General features: G+C 40.0%; 3 protein-coding genes across 5 annotated transcripts; 1 reads left to right on the top strand and 2 right to left on the bottom strand.

Moving 5' to 3' along the window:
• The first annotated feature begins 58 nt into the window (after window positions 1–58).
• Window positions 59–7,146, top strand: LOC119986742. 3 transcript variants are annotated; one of them, XM_038831423.1, is made up of 9 exons: window positions 59–236; window positions 418–1,267; window positions 1,544–1,923; window positions 2,627–3,709; window positions 3,827–3,982; window positions 4,145–4,493; window positions 4,650–4,720; window positions 4,829–4,951; window positions 6,477–7,146. In XM_038831423.1, exons 2-9 carry the CDS (start codon window positions 421–423, stop codon window positions 6,822–6,824), a joined length of 3,357 nt encoding a protein of 1,118 aa, XP_038687351.1. In that variant the 5' UTR covers window positions 59–236; window positions 418–420; the 3' UTR covers window positions 6,825–7,146. The 3 variants fall into 3 exon arrangements, with proteins under 3 accessions (XP_038687351.1, XP_038687352.1, XP_038687353.1); XM_038831424.1 differs by having other exon boundaries at window positions 324–1,267; XM_038831425.1 differs by having other exon boundaries at window positions 59–1,267; window positions 1,553–1,923.
• A 793-nt stretch (window positions 7,147–7,939) lies between these two features.
• Window positions 7,940–10,520, bottom strand: LOC119987561 (glucan endo-1,3-beta-glucosidase 11-like). The gene is made up of 4 exons (XM_038832496.1): window positions 10,229–10,520; window positions 9,019–10,145; window positions 8,717–8,893; window positions 7,940–8,186 (listed from the first exon to the last, which is right to left on the bottom strand). Exons 1-3 carry the CDS (start codon window positions 10,281–10,283, stop codon window positions 8,798–8,800), a joined length of 1,278 nt encoding a protein of 425 aa, XP_038688424.1. The 5' UTR covers window positions 10,284–10,520; the 3' UTR covers window positions 7,940–8,186; window positions 8,717–8,797.
• Window positions 10,521–12,331: 1,811 nt separating this feature from the next.
• LOC119987277 lies at window positions 12,332–16,440 on the bottom strand. Its single transcript, XM_038832148.1, has 6 exons — window positions 15,607–16,440; window positions 14,998–15,166; window positions 14,631–14,807; window positions 14,460–14,543; window positions 13,746–13,827; window positions 12,332–13,518 (listed from the first exon to the last, which is right to left on the bottom strand). The coding sequence occupies exons 1-6, from the start codon at window positions 15,960–15,962 to the stop codon at window positions 13,076–13,078; spliced, it is 1,311 nt and encodes a 436-aa protein (XP_038688076.1). The 5' UTR covers window positions 15,963–16,440; the 3' UTR covers window positions 12,332–13,075.
• Window positions 16,441–17,322: the final 882 nt, after the last annotated feature.

Here is a 17,322-nt window from a genome sequence, read left to right as displayed (position 1 = left end):
TAATTTTAACACCGTATTGCCTTTCAGTTCCGCTCAGTTTATGGCTTTATGCTGGAGAAGCTAATATTATCGCCCGTGGAGAGAGCGCTCTGCATACCGGGGGAAAAATTGCGAACCGCGCACTTGCGAACCAATCTACGTCATGTTCGACCAGATCTTTCCATAAACGTAATTCAGAGTAGTCGGATGCTAATCGGGTTTACCAAGCCGAGACCGTCAACAATTGGCGTCACCAGGTAAATCAGTGCTGTTTTGTTATATTGAATTGAGGCTGAATTGATTTCATCCATGCTCTTACCTCTTAGTCGTTGATTTGGGGATAGAGATGCCGTAAAGGCAGCGTTTTATGTGAATTTTGTTCTTGGCTGAGGTTTGGAGGGTGAGGTTAGGGTTTGTTTATTTCGTTTTTTGCGTTAGATAATGAAGGGGAGGGGGCATCGGCTCCAGAGCGCGGACCTCCACCACCATGATGACTGGGTCGATGGGTCATGGACTGTGGATTGCGTGTGCGGAGTCAATTTCGACGATGGCGAGGAGATGGTGAACTGCGACGAGTGCGGGGTTTGGGTGCACACGCGATGCTCTCGTTATGTTAAGGGACAGGATCTGTTCACCTGCGATAAGTGTAAGGGCAAAAGCAACAGAAACGACAGCGTGGAGACAGAGGTAGCACAGTTGCTGGTTGAATTACCTACAAAAACTGTGAGGATGGAGAGTGCTTATTCAGCAAATGTGCCCGCGAGGCAATCTTTTAGGCTTTGGACGGATATACCAATGGAGCATAGGGTGCATGTACAAGGGATTCCGGGTGGGGATCCCTCTTTGTTCAAGGGTCTTTCTTCAGTTTTCACCCCGGAATTGTGGAAGTGCACTGGTTATGTGCCTAAGAAGTTCAATTTCCAGTATAAGGAATTTCCTTGCTGGGAGGAGAAGGAGCCAGATGTGAAAAATGAACAAGAGAATGAGAATTTGATTGATAAGGGTGCGGGGGTTTTGTTTTCATTGTCCAAGGAGAGTCTGTTAGCTGCTCCTGTGGCGTCTATGGTTGGGATGAGAGGAAAAAATAAGGAAGATGCTAGTGAGAGGAAGGAATCTGCCAAAGATATGAAAAAGGAGAGTACCTTACTTGGGCCATCTGTGATGCAGTCGTGTAAGCGAAAGAAAGAAGACTTGTGGGCATGGAAGGATCAAAGTGGGAAAAAAAAGGCTAGGAATGCTCACAAAGAGGCAGACGGAAAGAACGGAAGTGGGCATGCTTCTAAAACAGGTGATATGTTACTTTGGAAAGCTTATTTGGTTGCATTTTTTTTTAGTGTCTTCTTTATTGTTCGAAATTATGTTTCTCTGCATATTCTAATATCCACAATCTCTGTTGTGCCTTTGAAGATCTATATCCAACATGTTTAGTTTGCAATTTTTTTTGGTTAATTCTTTTCCTCATTGTCTAATCTAACAGCAAATGAAGGTTATGGCAGGTAAAGTATGGTAGTGGTAAACATGCACCTTTTGATTCTGATGTTTTTGTTTTAATTCTTATTTATAGTATTTGCAGCCACCAGTGAAGCAAAACAAGTGGAATTTCATGAAGACAGAGGTCCTAAATATATCAAGACCAACGGTCAATGTAATAAGGACAAGCGTTTGAGGGACACTGTGACCCAAGAACCTGTGTCAGATAATCATCTTGCAGTGGACAATGGTGCTAAAGAGCCCAAAACCAAGTTGACAGCGATTGAATCTTCTTCAGAAGGATTGTCTTCTGACATATCAGTGCGTAATGCTTCAATTGAAGCTGTTAAGGAGGAAGATAATGCTATGGTGCATCAATCTTCTGCATTGATTGATAATCCTTCCAGGAATGCTGATTCGGCTCCATCCTTGCTGAAAACCAATGATGTGGGTCACATTTCTGTCAAACAAGAGGTATGCTTTACAGTGGCCCATTTATACTGTTGTTGAGTTGACAAGAATTATTAAATTTGTGGCTTCATGTGTAGTCTTTGGCCTTTTCCTGTGGTGTTATTGAATTTTGGTTGCTTTCTTTTTACCAACATGCATTCTTAATTAGTTCGTGAACTACCCCATTTATCTCAATCTTGCTATAAACAGTACATCAATGCAGCAGCTATATGGACGATCCATCTTGACAAACGAATGAACCATGGAAGTGAAACAACTAAGTCAGCTTGAAAACTAGTCTAAAAGTTTGTAGACTGAATCCTGTTATTTACTGGTTCCAAGTTAGTTCTCTAGGAAAGGTTTAACTAGAGAGCATCGACTACGAACTAACTGGTAACTAAACTGACATACATTATTCAGTTCTGTCATTTTTTTGGGTACTATTTTATGGAGTGTTTCTTCAAAAAGATTTATGTAGATGGACTGTTTATTATGATATGCAGAATACATGCCTTAACAACTACTTTTGAGTAGATTATTCCATTCAAAAAAATGTTTGAGTGAATTACTTGCATGCTTATGCATTTGTGTCAATTCTTCAATAATTCTTTGAATCCATAGTTAAGTCTGCTCTGGGCCTTCTTTTGTTATAAAACTTGGTCTACAATCGTATTTATTATTTACGTACGAGCTTCGTTTATGCTGTTCATTATTGTCATCATCATAGGGAGATGGCATCATGATTGGAAATGTAGATGGTACTGTGGTAGGTCCTGATGGAAGTACTGTGAAGCCCTGCGTTGAAGATGTGGCTATTGCTGCACAAGAGTGGAATTGCAAGCAGGTTTATCAAATTCCTAATGGTGACATGTCTACAAGCTCCTTTGAGCCTCACATTATAGTGAAGGAGGATTTTGATGACATGGAGAATACTGGATTGTCGTGTGATCACACATCAGAGACTTCGAAAGAGAATATTGTAGGGGCCACCGGACCAAAGTCCAATGATCCTAAGGTAATAGATACTGACAGAACTTCTGAAGCATTCAATGATAGTCTGACAGATAAAGCAGATGAATTTGCTGGTGATCCTTGTCGGCTAACACAAGAGTTGGAAAATTCAGAAGGTTCTATGGCATTGCAAAATTGCCCGTCGGACCCAAAACAGGTATCAGTGTATGCAGAAGAGGTTTCAAAATCTGTTGGAACTCTTTCAACCTCTCCAGCATTGCCAAGTCAACACAAAGTGGTAGTATGTGTAGGGAAACCTTCTTCCGCCTCTTCAATAGCTGTGATCTCCCGAACGTCTACTTCTGAAAACTCAAGACCTGCAGACACTCATAATTGTAATCCTATCAGTAAGCAACGAGTAAGTGACTGCAATATTGGCAGTAAGAAAAATTGTTCTGCTAGTGATATTGGGGATGAGGTCAGGCGTGACATCTCAAGAAAATCAGAAAAGGAACGCTCAAGATCGTCTCTAAGTTGTTCTTCAAAGGCATCACATTCAAGCAAAATTTCACACGTGCCTGTACCCAAGCAAATTGAAACAAAGGACAACTTTGTTCACTTGTCTAAGACATCTTTGCCACAGAGCATAGCACTTACTTCGGTATCTGGCGAGACTGGTGGATCACCTCAAGTTCAGTGTGCTTCACATGAACAAAATAAGATATCAACTTCAGGTTCATCACAGAGAGGTGACAGATATAATCATTCAAATCCCCAACCATCATCTAAGATGAATCATGTACCACCAATGCATCCTTCCGTCCCTTCAAATTCAAATGCTGGTCTAAGTGATGAAGAGGTGCCAACAGAATTGCCATTTCTTGTATTAAGTTTATTTTCATATCTTAATTTCTTCGAGGAAGTTTAGCTTTTACTCATCTTTATTAGTTTATATCTACTCTGTGAATTTGGGCAGCTTGCTTTGCGTTTGCATCAAGAACTCAACAGTTCTCCTAGGGTACCCCGGCCGCGAGTTCGTCATGCTGGTAGCTTACCGCAGCTGTCTTCCCCAACTGCAACAAGCATGCTAATAAAGCGTACATCTAGTTCTGGTGGAAAGGATCATAGTTCGGTATGATATTATGCCTTCATGTATTTGTGAAGATGATTCTTGAATAAGTGTGGTTGTAGTTATTTCTTTGAGACATATTGTTGGTGTGGCAGTCCTTGGTTACTAATCTCATTAATTGATTACATTTTAAAAAAACTAATCTCATTTTGTATGGAATTGAAGGTATCTAGAAGAAAATACAAAGATACATCCAAAGATGGCTTTCGCCGATCTCATGAGCTTGAACATGATGCCAGAAAGGCAGACAGAGGTCCATCTTCACCTGATCAGAGAAAAGATATGGGATATGCAGCTGAATCTTCATCTAAGAGGGAAGACATTGGATCGCAAGCTAGGTTACATTCTGTCAAGAAAAACTTCCCATCTTCATCTGGTGCAACTGCAAATAGTGGCCCATCTTCCTTTGCCGGGGCGAATGATCACCATGCATCATCTATGCATAATTCACCTAGGAATTTTTCCGATGAGGATACCGGCACCATTAGGGATCCTGTTCATCGTACACTACCAGGTAGCTGCATCTCAAAGAAAATGAATAACCATGAAGTTAATTAAATCAGCATAAACAAGATCATGCTTTCTCTTTCTTCATTTCTTTTTTAATTTTTTAAACTTTTTACACGTCTTTTGAAGTTAATTTGTATATACATACTACATCAATCTACAGGCCTGATCAATGAGATAATGAGCAAAGGCAGACGCATGACGTATGACGAGCTTTGTAATGCAGTTCTGCCGGTATGGCTGCTTCTATCTCAAACTGTAACAAGGCAGAATGTTGATTTGTTTGTGATTTGTGAGAAAACAATTTATTTTAGTCTTCATTTTTTCACTTTCAAATTGCAGCACTGGCATAACTTGAGAAAGCACAATGGAGAGCGTTATGCATACTCAACTCCTTCACAGGCTGTTCTTGATTGCCTGAGGAACCGACAGGAATGGGCTCAGTTGGTAGATCGTGGGCCTAAGGTATGCACGTAAAGTCCTTGCAAAGATTTTTCCTTTTTGGATGCGTAAAATCATCTTCAACATATCTTTACCATAGGTTATGTGAGACATTACTTCATTTGAGTGATGGATTGCTGCTTTTGAGGACTCTTTCATTAGCAAGAGGAGGCTGATTAATCTTGCCAGAAAAGTACTTTTTTTTCTCCATATTATGTGAAAATTACGTTGGTTATATAAACTGCTGATCTTAGTGACACTCATAACATGCCCAGTCGTATTTACTTTGGTAATAGTAGACATAGTTGTCAAAAGCCCTCAAAGCCCTTGCTTAAGCACTTCAGCGCTGCCCTAGGGCTTCACCAGCCTTGAAGCACAGCACCTTCACTGAAGCCCTTCCAAAACAAGTCTAGCCGATGAAAAAAATTGACCTAAAGGCTAAAACCCTAAAAAGAAAAGAAGACTTCAGCAGTTCTGGTGTCCCTGACTGCTTCTAGCTTTTATTAGCATTTAGCCTTTTATTTTACTATATGTGCATCAGTTCATGCATCTCATACTCGCCTGTTGTAGTTTTTAAGATAGTTACTAAATTCATTATGGACTTTCTTTATTTTGGGCTTTGCTTTGTTCAAGCAAGCGCTTTGAAGCGATATGAAACCTTTGCGCTTCAGTGCGTTTTACCTTTTGACAACTATGGTAGTAGAACTTGCGTGATTAAGCGTTAGACGCCAAAAGCAGGAATAAGAAGCATGATCGTTGCAAAGCTCCGAATGGCAAATTAGCTGCTTTGAGCCATATTAGTGTTGATGTTACACGTTTTTCTGTTGATGGAGGTAAGATTTACAATAAAAGTAGAACGAACACCTGAAAATAACATAATTGAACCTATTGGACTTGGCCTCAGGTGATTGTTGCTCAAGTAGTACTTCTAAGATTACTTACGATGTGACCTTGTTTGGGCAGTCTAAAAAAACTTTCATCTTCTAATTTAAGATCATAAGATCAACCGTACTTGCAGGAAAAATAAGAACTTTGCTCCCATAAAATTTTTAATTTTGGCAATGCCTATTAGTGGCTTAAAAAAAACCATGTTATCAAGTGATGGATGCGGCAAATTTGAATTGTGTCAAAAGTAGGGGCTGTAAACATTGTGTTGCATACTTTTGGTATTGCAGGGGGGAGTGATCCAAAAATTAAAATGATAACTAGTATAGTTGAGTGATAATATGATAGTATTTTGGTACCCTTAAGAGAAGATGAATGAATAATGAAGAAGAAGGGCATGATTAAGACACGTGATGACTGAAAGACCTATGAGTGCAGGAAAAATAAAATTTAGGATGCCTTTTCTTGTCAGAAAGTCCTCTGGTCCATTGTGTGGTGATTCTGCTTCCCTCACCTTGTTATTTGAGCTCCGTGAGATGTTTGTTGCACTTTCTCTGCTCATTATTATAGTCTCAAGCAACATGGTGCAAGTGCAACCTTACCCTGTTGCTTCTGAGTTCATTTGTGCTTCGTGACCTTCAATTAATTTGAATCATTATCGCAGACCAATCCAAGTAGGAGAAGGCGCAAGTTCGATGCTGAGTATTCGGAGGACAATGAGTATGGAAAGGGAAGATCTGTGAATGAGCTAGACAGTAGAGGTTTTGAATCACAAAGAGACGAGTTTCCCAAGGGTAAGCGGAAGGCTAGGAAGCGAAGGCGACTAGCCCTGCAAGGAAGAGGGGTAAAGGACCTCAGGAAAAGACAGAAGGTAGATATGCCAAGTGATGATGACATTGGCTCATTTTCCAATTCAAGTGAGGAGAGTAATTTCAGCGAGGACGAAATTGAAGGTGGCGCACGCAAAGTAGGAACTGAGGCGTCTGCTAGCTCTGATGAGGGAACCACATAGTTTTCATGGTCCATTTCCTGGGTTTTAGTCTACATCAATGGTTTCAGTCCTATGGCCTGATGTGGAAATTGTAACAGTAGTGTACATATTAAATGTAATTTTAGTGATGAAATTTAGATGCCTTTTTGTTCTAAGAGGCATGGCTAGCCCATATAGACTAGATTGCAGGAGACTTGGGAAAAGCATTAGGATTTTCTTTTCTTTACCATTAGCATCAGGTTTCCTTGGTGTGCTAACATTCTACTTGTCAAGCATTGATGATGATTTTTTTTTCCCCCTCAAGTTTGATATGTAAATATTTAAAATGTGTTGTCTTATTTCAGATTATTCTGATTTTTACTATGAACTGCATATTAATTATTCTGTTAGAGCACTATCATTATTGGTACTTTTTTACTATCATTATGATATTAGATTTTCCAATTCCCATTTAGTCAATTTCATCTGATGTCATTAGTCAGCTTTTTTTTGTACATCTCATATGGATCTAAACTCATATTGTCATGTCCGTTTGTACACAAGTTTTTCACTTGAAGAAGAGGTAAGTTTGATAAAAGTCCAGCTGTTAGTTCTGTGCGCATATAAGTTTAATGACTGACGAATGTTTCCCTCTCTCTTTTGATTCAGAGAGACATCGCGGGCCATCCAAGTTCTCGAATGTGAGATTAGGTTGATTTGATTTGAGTATTTTTCACTGTGGCGCTTTATTTATCCATCCAAGGTGAAGGTGGAGCCAACTTAATAGAAGCAATTTTATCTGCCAGGTATGTTAGCCTCTTTTTTGTTGGACAGATCCAGCCTGGTTTAGGTACGATATTGGAAAGTTGTTATCACTGAAAGCTGACTGGTTCAGAAGGAATCCATGTGGGGGACGGGGGTAGTTATGTCTCACAAGTGGAACAAATATTGGCGACAGATAAGATTGTGCCGAAACTCATGCGGGTGTGAGCCTAAAAGTGAGGTAAACCCGTAGAAACTGGATTCCACAAGGAAACATCTCGCCCTAAATCCGCAGAGATGACCAACTAAGTTATCACCTGGTTCCTCTCCATAATACACTTAACAATCTAAATTAGGAGTATACAAAGTTACACATGATTATAATGCTCAATGAATACCACATTGAAGATGAGGGAGGTTCTTTAAAAGAAGCAGGAAATGTTGACAGAAGAATTAATCTCATTGTACACTAGCAATCTTCACCGCTAACCACAATGGGGGAGGAGATACAAACAACAGAAATTCAATAATCAATCTACCATGGAAATGCACTACAATGTCTCTGATCTAACAGACTCTTTAACATTATTAAACATCTTACAGATCAACATACCAAAACAATCGCCCCTCCGCAAAAAGAACCTGCCAACCAAAAAGAACCTTGTGAGGAGTTGTGACACAAAGCTTTTGGTCACTTTACTGTGCTGCTTGTTAGGATTTCTCCTTTTCAAGTAACTAAAATGATTCTTTCTGAAGGAGGAAGAAGAATCTATCTTTCTGAAGGTGAAGAAGAATATCATGCCTGCGTGCAACTAAAGTAAGCAGTTGTGGGTGGGGACTATTTTCTGTCACACTTAAAGGCATTGTGTGCGCTAAGACTTTTCCCGTCGACCATAGTATTTATTTCAGGATAATATCCCACCTCACCACTCGAACCCATAACTTGTTGGTGATAGATTCGAGTGGGGAGGTTGGATAAGTAGCTAGGTATTCACTATGAGTTCAAGTGGGGAGGTGGGATATTATCATGAAATAATGTTTTCCGGTTAGGACTTAGCGCATAGTACCTTCCGTGGGATAGAAAATAGTCCACAAACCAATAAAAAATTCTTATTAAAAAAAAGAGTTTGTAAAAAATTCTTATTAAAAAAAAGAGGTTGTAAAAAATTGACCTTTATTCTCTCTAGATATCTCTTCTCCATTGCTTTTAACGGCTGGATTCTAATAGTAGATCTCTAAGATCATGAGGATTCTCAAATAGACAAAACCCCCCAAAAGGGCAAACAAACAAGGCACAAGGTCCAGCAGCTTATCAAGAACAACAAAGATGCCACTGGTCCACATTTTTCCTGTATTTCATTCAAGAATAAAGTCAGCAGATCCAACGGCTTAGAATTATCTATCTACTCAAGGAAAACATCAAGATAATGAACGGTGATGGGGAACCCAAAAAGAGTGGGAAGGAATAACTCACAGAGTCGGAAGTAATGGACAAATAACCGTTCGGCGGCTGTGGTGTGCCGGAATTGACATTGACACCACCACCACCACCACCACCATTGCCACCACTGCTACCACCGGTACTGGTGTTACTACTAACAACGCTGGCCGTGCTGATTCCGAGGTTATAAACCGGAGTTCCGTCCGGCTTAAACAAACCATAATTCCTCTCCGACGTCGGACCGGGTTTCATGTTCTCGTTAAACAGAGCAAAGACATAGATGTTCAAATCGCAGTCGGGCTTCATCGGAGTCCCCTTCTTTTGAGAGATGACTTTGAGTAGATTCCCATTGTACTTCTTCGCATACTCTGGTGTCGCTCCGGCTTCGTCCTCGTCTCCTTTCGATGGCCATCCTGTCTCAGAGATGTCAACGGTGAGATTCTTGTATCCTAAAGAAGCGAGTGCAGAGTAAACGGCGTCGATTTGGGCAAACAGCATGTTGTCGTAGTGAAGATTCGAGGTCGGATCGAGAACTCCCTGATTTGGCTGAAAGAGGACGAAATCGAGCGAGACTTGCTTCGGATTGTTCTTGTAGGCGAAGTAAGGATACGCATTGATTAAAAACGGAGACCCTGTTTTGAGATGGAAGTCCAAGATTTTAGTAACGGGACCGACCAGATCTCGCCGGACTGCGCCGGCAGACGGTGGATACGAGGTCTCCAGGATGGCCAATGAGTGCGTCGTGGTGATTGTGACCTGCTTGTCCAGTCCGAGAGTCACGAGCGCCGACTGCATGCTCTGCATCGCCGGGAGGAGGTGATTGGAGAGAGAGGTGTCATTGTAGGTGAGAATCTCGTTTCCGGCGGAAATGCAGGTGATTTTAGTGGCCGGAAGGTACGCCTGAACATTCTGCTTCACCCAATCCTGAGCTTCCTTAGGATCTCTCATGGCGGACAAGCACTCATTCGGAAGCATTACGATGAACTCCACTCCAGTATTCGCAAAAGCTTTCAGTATTCGTGGATTCGTGTCGTAGAGCTTGACCTTCGTCGCTCCGATTGCTTTCACCAGAGGCACAACAGTCTCCGGCGTCGGCAGATTGTTCCCAACTTGTCCATAGTTGATACCAAGCGAACCAACCATCACCGGAAACATGAATCCTACACCAAAAAAATCAGAAATTTAAGTAAACCCATGAACAATTACAACTGGAAACCTCGACTAATCCTGTTTGTGAGTGTACCTGAGATTAACAGAACCGCCATTGAAGAACAGTAGAAGAATCTATTGATCTCCATTGATCTGTAAAAATGAATGGTCTTTATGTGCCGAGACTCTATACCGACTACAATGAAGTCTAGAGTGACGAGCTCGCGCACACTCGCAGTCAATTGATACTCACAGAGATAACAAACTGCGAAAGCAAATGCAGGAGTGGAGTACAGAAGGAGGAGTAGAGCTGGGATGGAGCGGCTGCTTTGACTGTGGAAGGAGAGTATACTGTGCACTCGAGCGCACGATAGTCAACGTGGGTGTGGTGATTGTTGTCGTTGAAGTTTTGTCTCTATATTCCTTTTTTTTTTTAAATATCCAAGGAATCCCAACTTAACATGTCACTTTGTGATAGTTAAAATAGATCTAAATCTCGGGTCACCAATTCACTTTAATAGCGGGTTTGATTGGGCTTATCCACCGTTTTCGTGATAGTATTGTGAAAATATATCACTAAGAGAGCACTTAGTGGGTGTGAGAGTAGAATTTGTGAACTCTAGCTATGCCATTTGCTACCATAATGTATTCTGTTTTCTATCATTTTCTAGTCTGATATTTTTTGTTGGGTGCTTGTGTGGTCGTTTGTCATGAGCTTAAAAAAGAAGTTTGTGGTGCTTGTGTGGTGGTTTGTCATGAGCTTGAAAAAGAAGTTTGTTGTTTAAAGATCTCATGACTAAACCTTTCAACATCTTACGGATATAGTAGTATTTTTTTGTTTCAGCTATCTCAAATGTTATAGTCGATGCACACAATTTCATATGGATCATGCGAGTTAATCTCAGCATTTGGGATAGCTGGGAGCCTCGGACAAAAAACACTGAGATCTTATCATTTTTGCCCTATAGTAAGTGTAAAAAATGTCAACCTTTGGTCACACTTAATTATAACACTAATTCATAGGCAAATGAAATATTGACATCATACCATAATATCCCTGTTTACATAAGTTGCTCTCTTCTCAAAATGTGTATATATAAATATTTGTTTTCCTACACTTGTATTGGGTTGAATCATGATACTTTGGTTTGGAATTGGGATGATTTTTGTCCAGTGGGACCCTTTGGGTTGTTCGGACAGGCTTCACATGCATGTCCACCAACGAAATGGGTGGGCTTTTCTAAATGTGTTGTTCTCAATGAGTTTGCCTAAGAAAATTCTCAATACTTTTTGTAGGAACTGAGGGTGTGATCAGTCTTCTGGCCGAAAAATATTTCACACCTAATACATACTTCTTCTTTTCTTTTGTCAGTAAGAGAGATGGCAATGTTGACCATAGAGGGAGGCGCAACGGAAAGAGTGTTTTAAGGATCAAGGAATATGAATGTACGAGAAGTAGCTGCAATGGGGATTATTCTCAGAGAAGAGACTGTGTGTGTTCAAAGAGTTCTCCTTTCTTCATATCTTCATGAAGAAAGGAGAGTATTTATAATTTATGTGAAGTGAATGTAGATGACGTCGCGTCATGTGGTGATAGATCTCAAGGATGATCTATAAAGAAATTGTCTGTGAATAGCGAGTGTGAAAAAAAGAGGTTGGGATTTTATATTGATGAATAGAGGAATAAGTCATTTATTGCTACTCGTCCTCTGAGATAGGAAGGGTGCAAGTCTTGAGGTTGCTTAGGGTAGGTAACCTAGCAACCTTGCAACTGAAGGGTGAGTTGTGAGTGATCAATCCATGAGTCGATACCAGAATTGAGGCTGAAATGAATGATGAAGGCGAAGTGAGTTGAGTAAGTGGGGTGGCAAGTAGTATGAATTTGGCGGTTTGGACATGGTTTCCTGGCATGAACGTAATGCAAACAGTAAAAGTAGAAGTCTTAACTGTTATACCTGTGACGGGCCATATACATTTGTATAATTTATGGCTATAGGCCCGTTAGTCAAAGTTATTGATTGGGCTCGGTCATACTTGCTTAATTGGGCTTGCGCTTACACCATTTTTATCCACTACCCTTATATTTGAATTTTGATTTGTACGAGTATAAATATGGCACTACCATGCCGGTAAGTACAGAAACTTCGGCACCCGAACTATTAATTGGAATGCTAAAAATGATGTGTAAACTAATGACTATGGTTCGAATTCCCCACCCTCGTTTAAAAAAAAATACATAAGCTATTGTCTTTAGTTGTCTTCCATATTGAGTTAGGAATCCTTTTAGCGGAGTCTATTTCCCTGAAGGGATAAGGAAAACAATGAATTCATGCGCAAGTAAACTACTCTTTATGTTTAATGGAAAACAACATATATATATATATATATATATATATATCCATGCATACACATCAGGGGCTTTTTAAGCAAGTCACCTTTCAATTATCTTTAATCTTCAGTTTTTCCTTCTTCAAGTCCTGAACCTTTTTGGAACTGCAATTTGTTACAATGTCCGCCTTTGGTTCATTGCGCCAAGCCATCTGCGCTGACTACTTTGGCTATGAGCTTGGTTTTGCTCTGCCTCCTTTGCTGAAGACGGTGAGTAGCAATTCTGAGAGCTCAGGAATGAAAGAGGACACAAGCAAAGGCAACAACCCATCAATGGTAACTAATGCTAAGAAGAAGATGAAGCATCAAGTGGTAGAGATTGCACCCTTCTTCGATGGATTGCACTGCTTTGAAACGTTGGTTCTTCATAGAAATTAGTTCTTCTTTGGTCTGAATGTATAGCAAGCCAAATAGAGATTTCACCTTTTCTTTTGCTTCTTCGATAGTCATATATATAACACACTTTCTATGCATGATTCCTTCTCTGTGATTCTGTGTTTCATGCTATATAGTTCTACTTCATCTTCGCTATGAATCGAAACATTTACCTGAATTACAATCTCTTTCCAATATTTGCAAATCTTCGGGCTACTCCGAATATAACTGCTTTGCTCAAGAGCCCCCGGTCGAGACTACAAGCAAGGACCAGTGCACCACCCACAACTAACAGCTTAGGTATGTTCTGTCCCGATGGTTTCTCAGACAAATCCTTCACTACATCATCTGATGAACCACTTGAATCACTCTCCAAGGATCTCAAGTTGTCTGCACTCACTTTAGTGTTGATTTGAGCCATGAAAGCACAGTGCGAGGGTGGGGCACCTGATGCTCTCTCCTTCTGATATGCACGAAAGCCACGGTCAATCTTTTTCACAGCTCCCCACATACCGTGCCGCACTCCGATTTTAGCAATTTCCCAAGGTATACCCATGTCTTCATGATGGAACAGTAACACCTCACAGGCAGTAAGCTGGCCATTCCCCCTTTTTGATTCAACTGGTTTTATAAGATAAAAAAAAAATATTAGTCATTGATTGTCTTCGAGATCAATGGATGTTTGCACATACAAGTGAAATGCAAATGCACTCTGCTACATTCCCAAACAAAAACTCTCTCACAAGCTTCATTGCATGACAGACAGAGCGCGATATTAGTTATTAATATGACAAGATGGGAGACTTGAGGGGTAAAAGAAAAGACGAGGTAATTAAAAAATTGATTACCTGCACGGACACACCAACTTGAATAATACAAATCAACACGTCTTGGTTTGTCGCGTCTAGGCACAGTGGAGGAGGGTACTCCCTGAAATATACAGAATAACAGAACAATGGGAATAAATTATTTCTGGAATAGATCTATTCTGAAACAAAAAGGGCCAGTCTCATGAAATACTAATAAAAAACCTATCTTAACTGAAAATGAACCAGTGATAAGCAAAAGCTGCAATTACATCCAAATTATGCATGCCCTCAGGCCTCAATAGACAATTGAAAAACAAGGGTGTCTATATTCCCAATAGAATGCTGTTTATTACTGTATAAATAATGAAGCAGAAGAGATTATGCTGTCTATGACAAGTGACTTGACACAAGTATGAAAGGCTAAATATGCTACCGCATGAAACTGTTTGATATGGAAATCATCTCTGTAGTTAAATATAGTCAATTACGGAGCTGAAGTAGTTGTTCAACTCTAATTATTATGTTAAATCTAATAGAGATTTGCAACATATATCTCTGAAGTCTTTTGGAACAGGTTTCGCCTATAAGAGCCTAATTAGAGGGGAAAAAGGTTGCACTCCTAAACAAGGGAAACTAACATGAAATGATTCCTTTACAACTTCCTAACCCCACTTCCACATGATATCAAAGATGGTAAACAACAAAAGAAATTGATTATTATGGTGTAGAATCAATAGCTCTTCTTTCTCATACCTTGGTGACACAATAGTACAAGTGTCCTGATTCCCAAATTCTGCGCCCGATAATGTATTCTCTGTCGCTACAAAAGAAGGGAAACTGTGCCACCAAAAAGCAAGGAGAACATGAGCAATGCAACAAAGTTTATTCATTGATGTAATAAATGAATAATAACTGCATTCCTACCTTGCGAACCCACTGGACCACCATGTTTCCTGTACTGGGGCACTCCTCCAAAGTTTCAGCAGAGACAATCATGTCATCCCATTTCAATCTAAACTCGTCATCCCAAAAGAAATCCCTCACCATCTCTGGGGTAGCATTCTCAAAGATAGTACTACTACGATATTGTGGAGGACCAGTCTAGCAAAGACAGAAACACGTTATTTCATTTCGATAAGCCAATTAGGTTCATTGACAAATACATAATGTATAACCAAACGAAAATTTTCACCAGAATAAGATACTTGAAAGAAAAAAGTTTCAAATTCACATTGAAATGTTTAATAGCAGTGAACATTAAAACGCTCTGCATAACGAGATGCAAAACTACCTCAGGATCTCTCCGCCAGGCTTGATAGGTCATGGTCGGGGTAGAACTATCCATCATACGAATCCAAGCAGGACCTCCATCTTTAACTTCTACAAGCTTACATAAATGCTCTAAATCATCTCCATTCACAAGTCCTGGTTTTTCCTTTTTGAGGTCGGATGAACTCTCACTGGTGAAGTAAACAAAGAAGTTAGTAAACATGTAGAAGTTCCATCTGGCTAATACTGAATTGCTTTTGCTTTTAGATGCATACAGCATATCATAAAGGAGCACCAAGGGCATGGAATCCAATCAAATTACAAAATAGTTGAGCAAATAGTATCGAAAAAAATTCCCATCGAGATCATTACTCCTAATACTGAATTGCAGACGCTTGTAACCAGATTAGCTAAAGTTACCATATTCCTACTATCTTGAAACGTCAGGCTAAAGTTACCTAACCAGATTAGCTAAACAAATATACATCATCTATACAACTATGACTACAGCCAAAACTAAGGACAATAGCCTAAAGCTTGATATTGAAGTTTCTTAATCAGATAAGCTTCAACAATATAAAATAAGCAAACCCAATAATTAAATTGTTTGAAGTGAACAAACCCAACAAACCTGCATTCGGATAGGTCGGTAGGTGGCACAGAGAAATCCTCCTTCGGAACCTCGTCAGCTGACGTCCAGGGAATGTAACCTGGTAACTGAAACTTCAATGATTTGAACATCGAAAAGCAGCCAAAGCCCATTGGACTTCCCGAAGAAGACGACGCAGTCCCTCTAGACGCATTCGAGATGAAAGAATTCAACATTTCCCGACCTAAATTGGCCCATGTCGGCTTCCACGTCCACCCAACAAGAACACCAACAATAACCGCAATCCATAAAGGAGCCATAAATATCATTAGATCACTCAAAACATCCCCAATTGTAGGTCTCTGCAAAATCTCCAGAAGAACAGAACCCGGAGCCATTCTTTTACCAAAAACAAATTTGTACGAAAGGATAATCTATACTAACCAAACCCAGATAAATTAAACCCGCAAAAACTAAAACCCAATAAAGAAAAACCCTCGAATCAATCGAAAGAGTGTGAATTACACGCAGCGATCACTCTAGGGTTTCAACGGAGGAGGAAACTCAATAAATCCCAACTACCAAACCCACCGATACAAAAATCAAATTAAGAGGGCAAGAGAGAGTGAATGATGGAAGCGATTAAGGAGACAAACAACGATGAGTAGCTATGGATAAGGATTTCGAGATAAGAGGAGGAGAGAAGGGAAACTAAAGCCTCCCGCAATCGCCAGTCCAAGCAGCAAAGTGTAGGGAGAGAATTGAACTCAAATGGCTAAAGACTTTCAAATTTCAATTTTTGGCATAATTAATTGGCAATGTCAGAATGTATGTTTGTTTTCTCTCTTGCAGACTGAAGCGCTAATTGGGTCATCAATACCCGCCTTATATGGAGACGCGAATGGTCGGCAGGTCTGGGCTGGGTGAGAGAGTCGCCGCGTTCTCGTTTTTCACGTTCGCTGACATTGATCCTTTCTACTCTTTTCCTTTGAGTATTAATATTACTACTAATTTATGACTAGATCAGCTGCTAATATTCTTACCTTTGTCTTTGTTGACATTTTCTTAACATAATCAACAGCACAAACTCGTTATTTGAACATCAGATATGATACAATAGATGACGACAGAGTAAGTTTAGTCAAAACCCAACATGAGTGGCGTCAATGGTATTTTTCCTAGTTTGAATCCAACTCTCAAGTTCTTAAATCCATACGATTTGGTCCAAGAGATTCACCAACAAACTACCACTCAAGTGGTTATAAAATTCTTACATATAAATATGTTTTGTGTGCATGGTGAAGGAGGACTACAGCTTACGAGGTTTCCTTGATATAAAAAGAAGAGAGAATGGAAAATTTTACCAACAACTGAAACGTGTATCAGCTTTATTTAGAACAACACTGTTGAATTGACCTTTAACACGTTAGAGAAAGCCCAGTTAGATTGACTGAGACATCCAGATGAGACCAAGGATGGGCAAAGAGATTGACGAGGCTAAAACTGCCATTAAATTACATTGTCCTTTTTTTCAGTGTTTGAAACTTTGAATGCTGCTTCAAAGTTCCAAACCAGGGACTGGCGTAAACCAGTGTTATTAAAATGGGACCGCGTTGATCGGTTGGATTGTAAAATTGATGAATCAATCAATAATCTGACACGATTCCGTCAAAATATCAATTATGAAAGTGACTCGAAAAAACCGGTCAAACCAGATATTTTCATAAAAAATTGGAGAACCGTATCGATAAAATTGCA

This window comes from Tripterygium wilfordii, chromosome 20, assembly GCF_013401445.1.
Source record: "Tripterygium wilfordii isolate XIE 37 chromosome 20, ASM1340144v1, whole genome shotgun sequence".
Taxonomy (NCBI): Eukaryota; Viridiplantae; Streptophyta; class Magnoliopsida; order Celastrales; family Celastraceae; genus Tripterygium; species Tripterygium wilfordii.
Note: the sequence above shows the minus strand (reverse complement) of the source record. Positions and strands in the feature narration are given on the sequence as shown.

Excerpts from the sequence above, each read along its gene's own strand:
- LOC119986742 (XM_038831423.1), top strand. The coding sequence starts at position 421 with ATGAAGGGGAGGGGGCATCGGCTCCAGAGCGCGGACCTCCACCACCAT. Across the intron at positions 4,721-4,828 it reads TTTGTAATGCAGTTCTGCCG|CACTGGCATAACTTGAGAAA; the intron begins GTATGGCTGCTT and ends TTCAAATTGCAG. Across the intron at positions 4,952-6,476 it reads TGGTAGATCGTGGGCCTAAG|ACCAATCCAAGTAGGAGAAG; the intron begins GTATGCACGTAA and ends TCATTATCGCAG.
- LOC119987561 (XM_038832496.1), bottom strand. The coding sequence starts at position 10,283 with ATGGAGATCAATAGATTCTTCTACTGTTCTTCAATGGCGGTTCTGTTA. Across the intron at positions 10,146-10,228 it reads GGCGGTTCTGTTAATCTCAG|GATTCATGTTTCCGGTGATG; the intron begins GTACACTCACAA and ends TTTTTGGTGTAG. Across the intron at positions 8,894-9,018 it reads TGTCCATTACTTCCGACTCT|GAAAAATGTGGACCAGTGGC; the intron begins GTGAGTTATTCC and ends AATGAAATACAG.
- LOC119987277 (XM_038832148.1), bottom strand. The coding sequence starts at position 15,962 with ATGGCTCCGGGTTCTGTTCTTCTGGAGATTTTGCAGAGACCTACAATT. Across the intron at positions 15,167-15,606 it reads ACCGACCTATCCGAATGCAG|TGAGAGTTCATCCGACCTCA; the intron begins GTTTGTTGGGTT and ends TTACTTCACCAG. Across the intron at positions 14,544-14,630 it reads TGGTCCAGTGGGTTCGCAAG|TTTCCCTTCTTTTGTAGCGA; the intron begins GTAGGAATGCAG and ends TTGGTGGCACAG.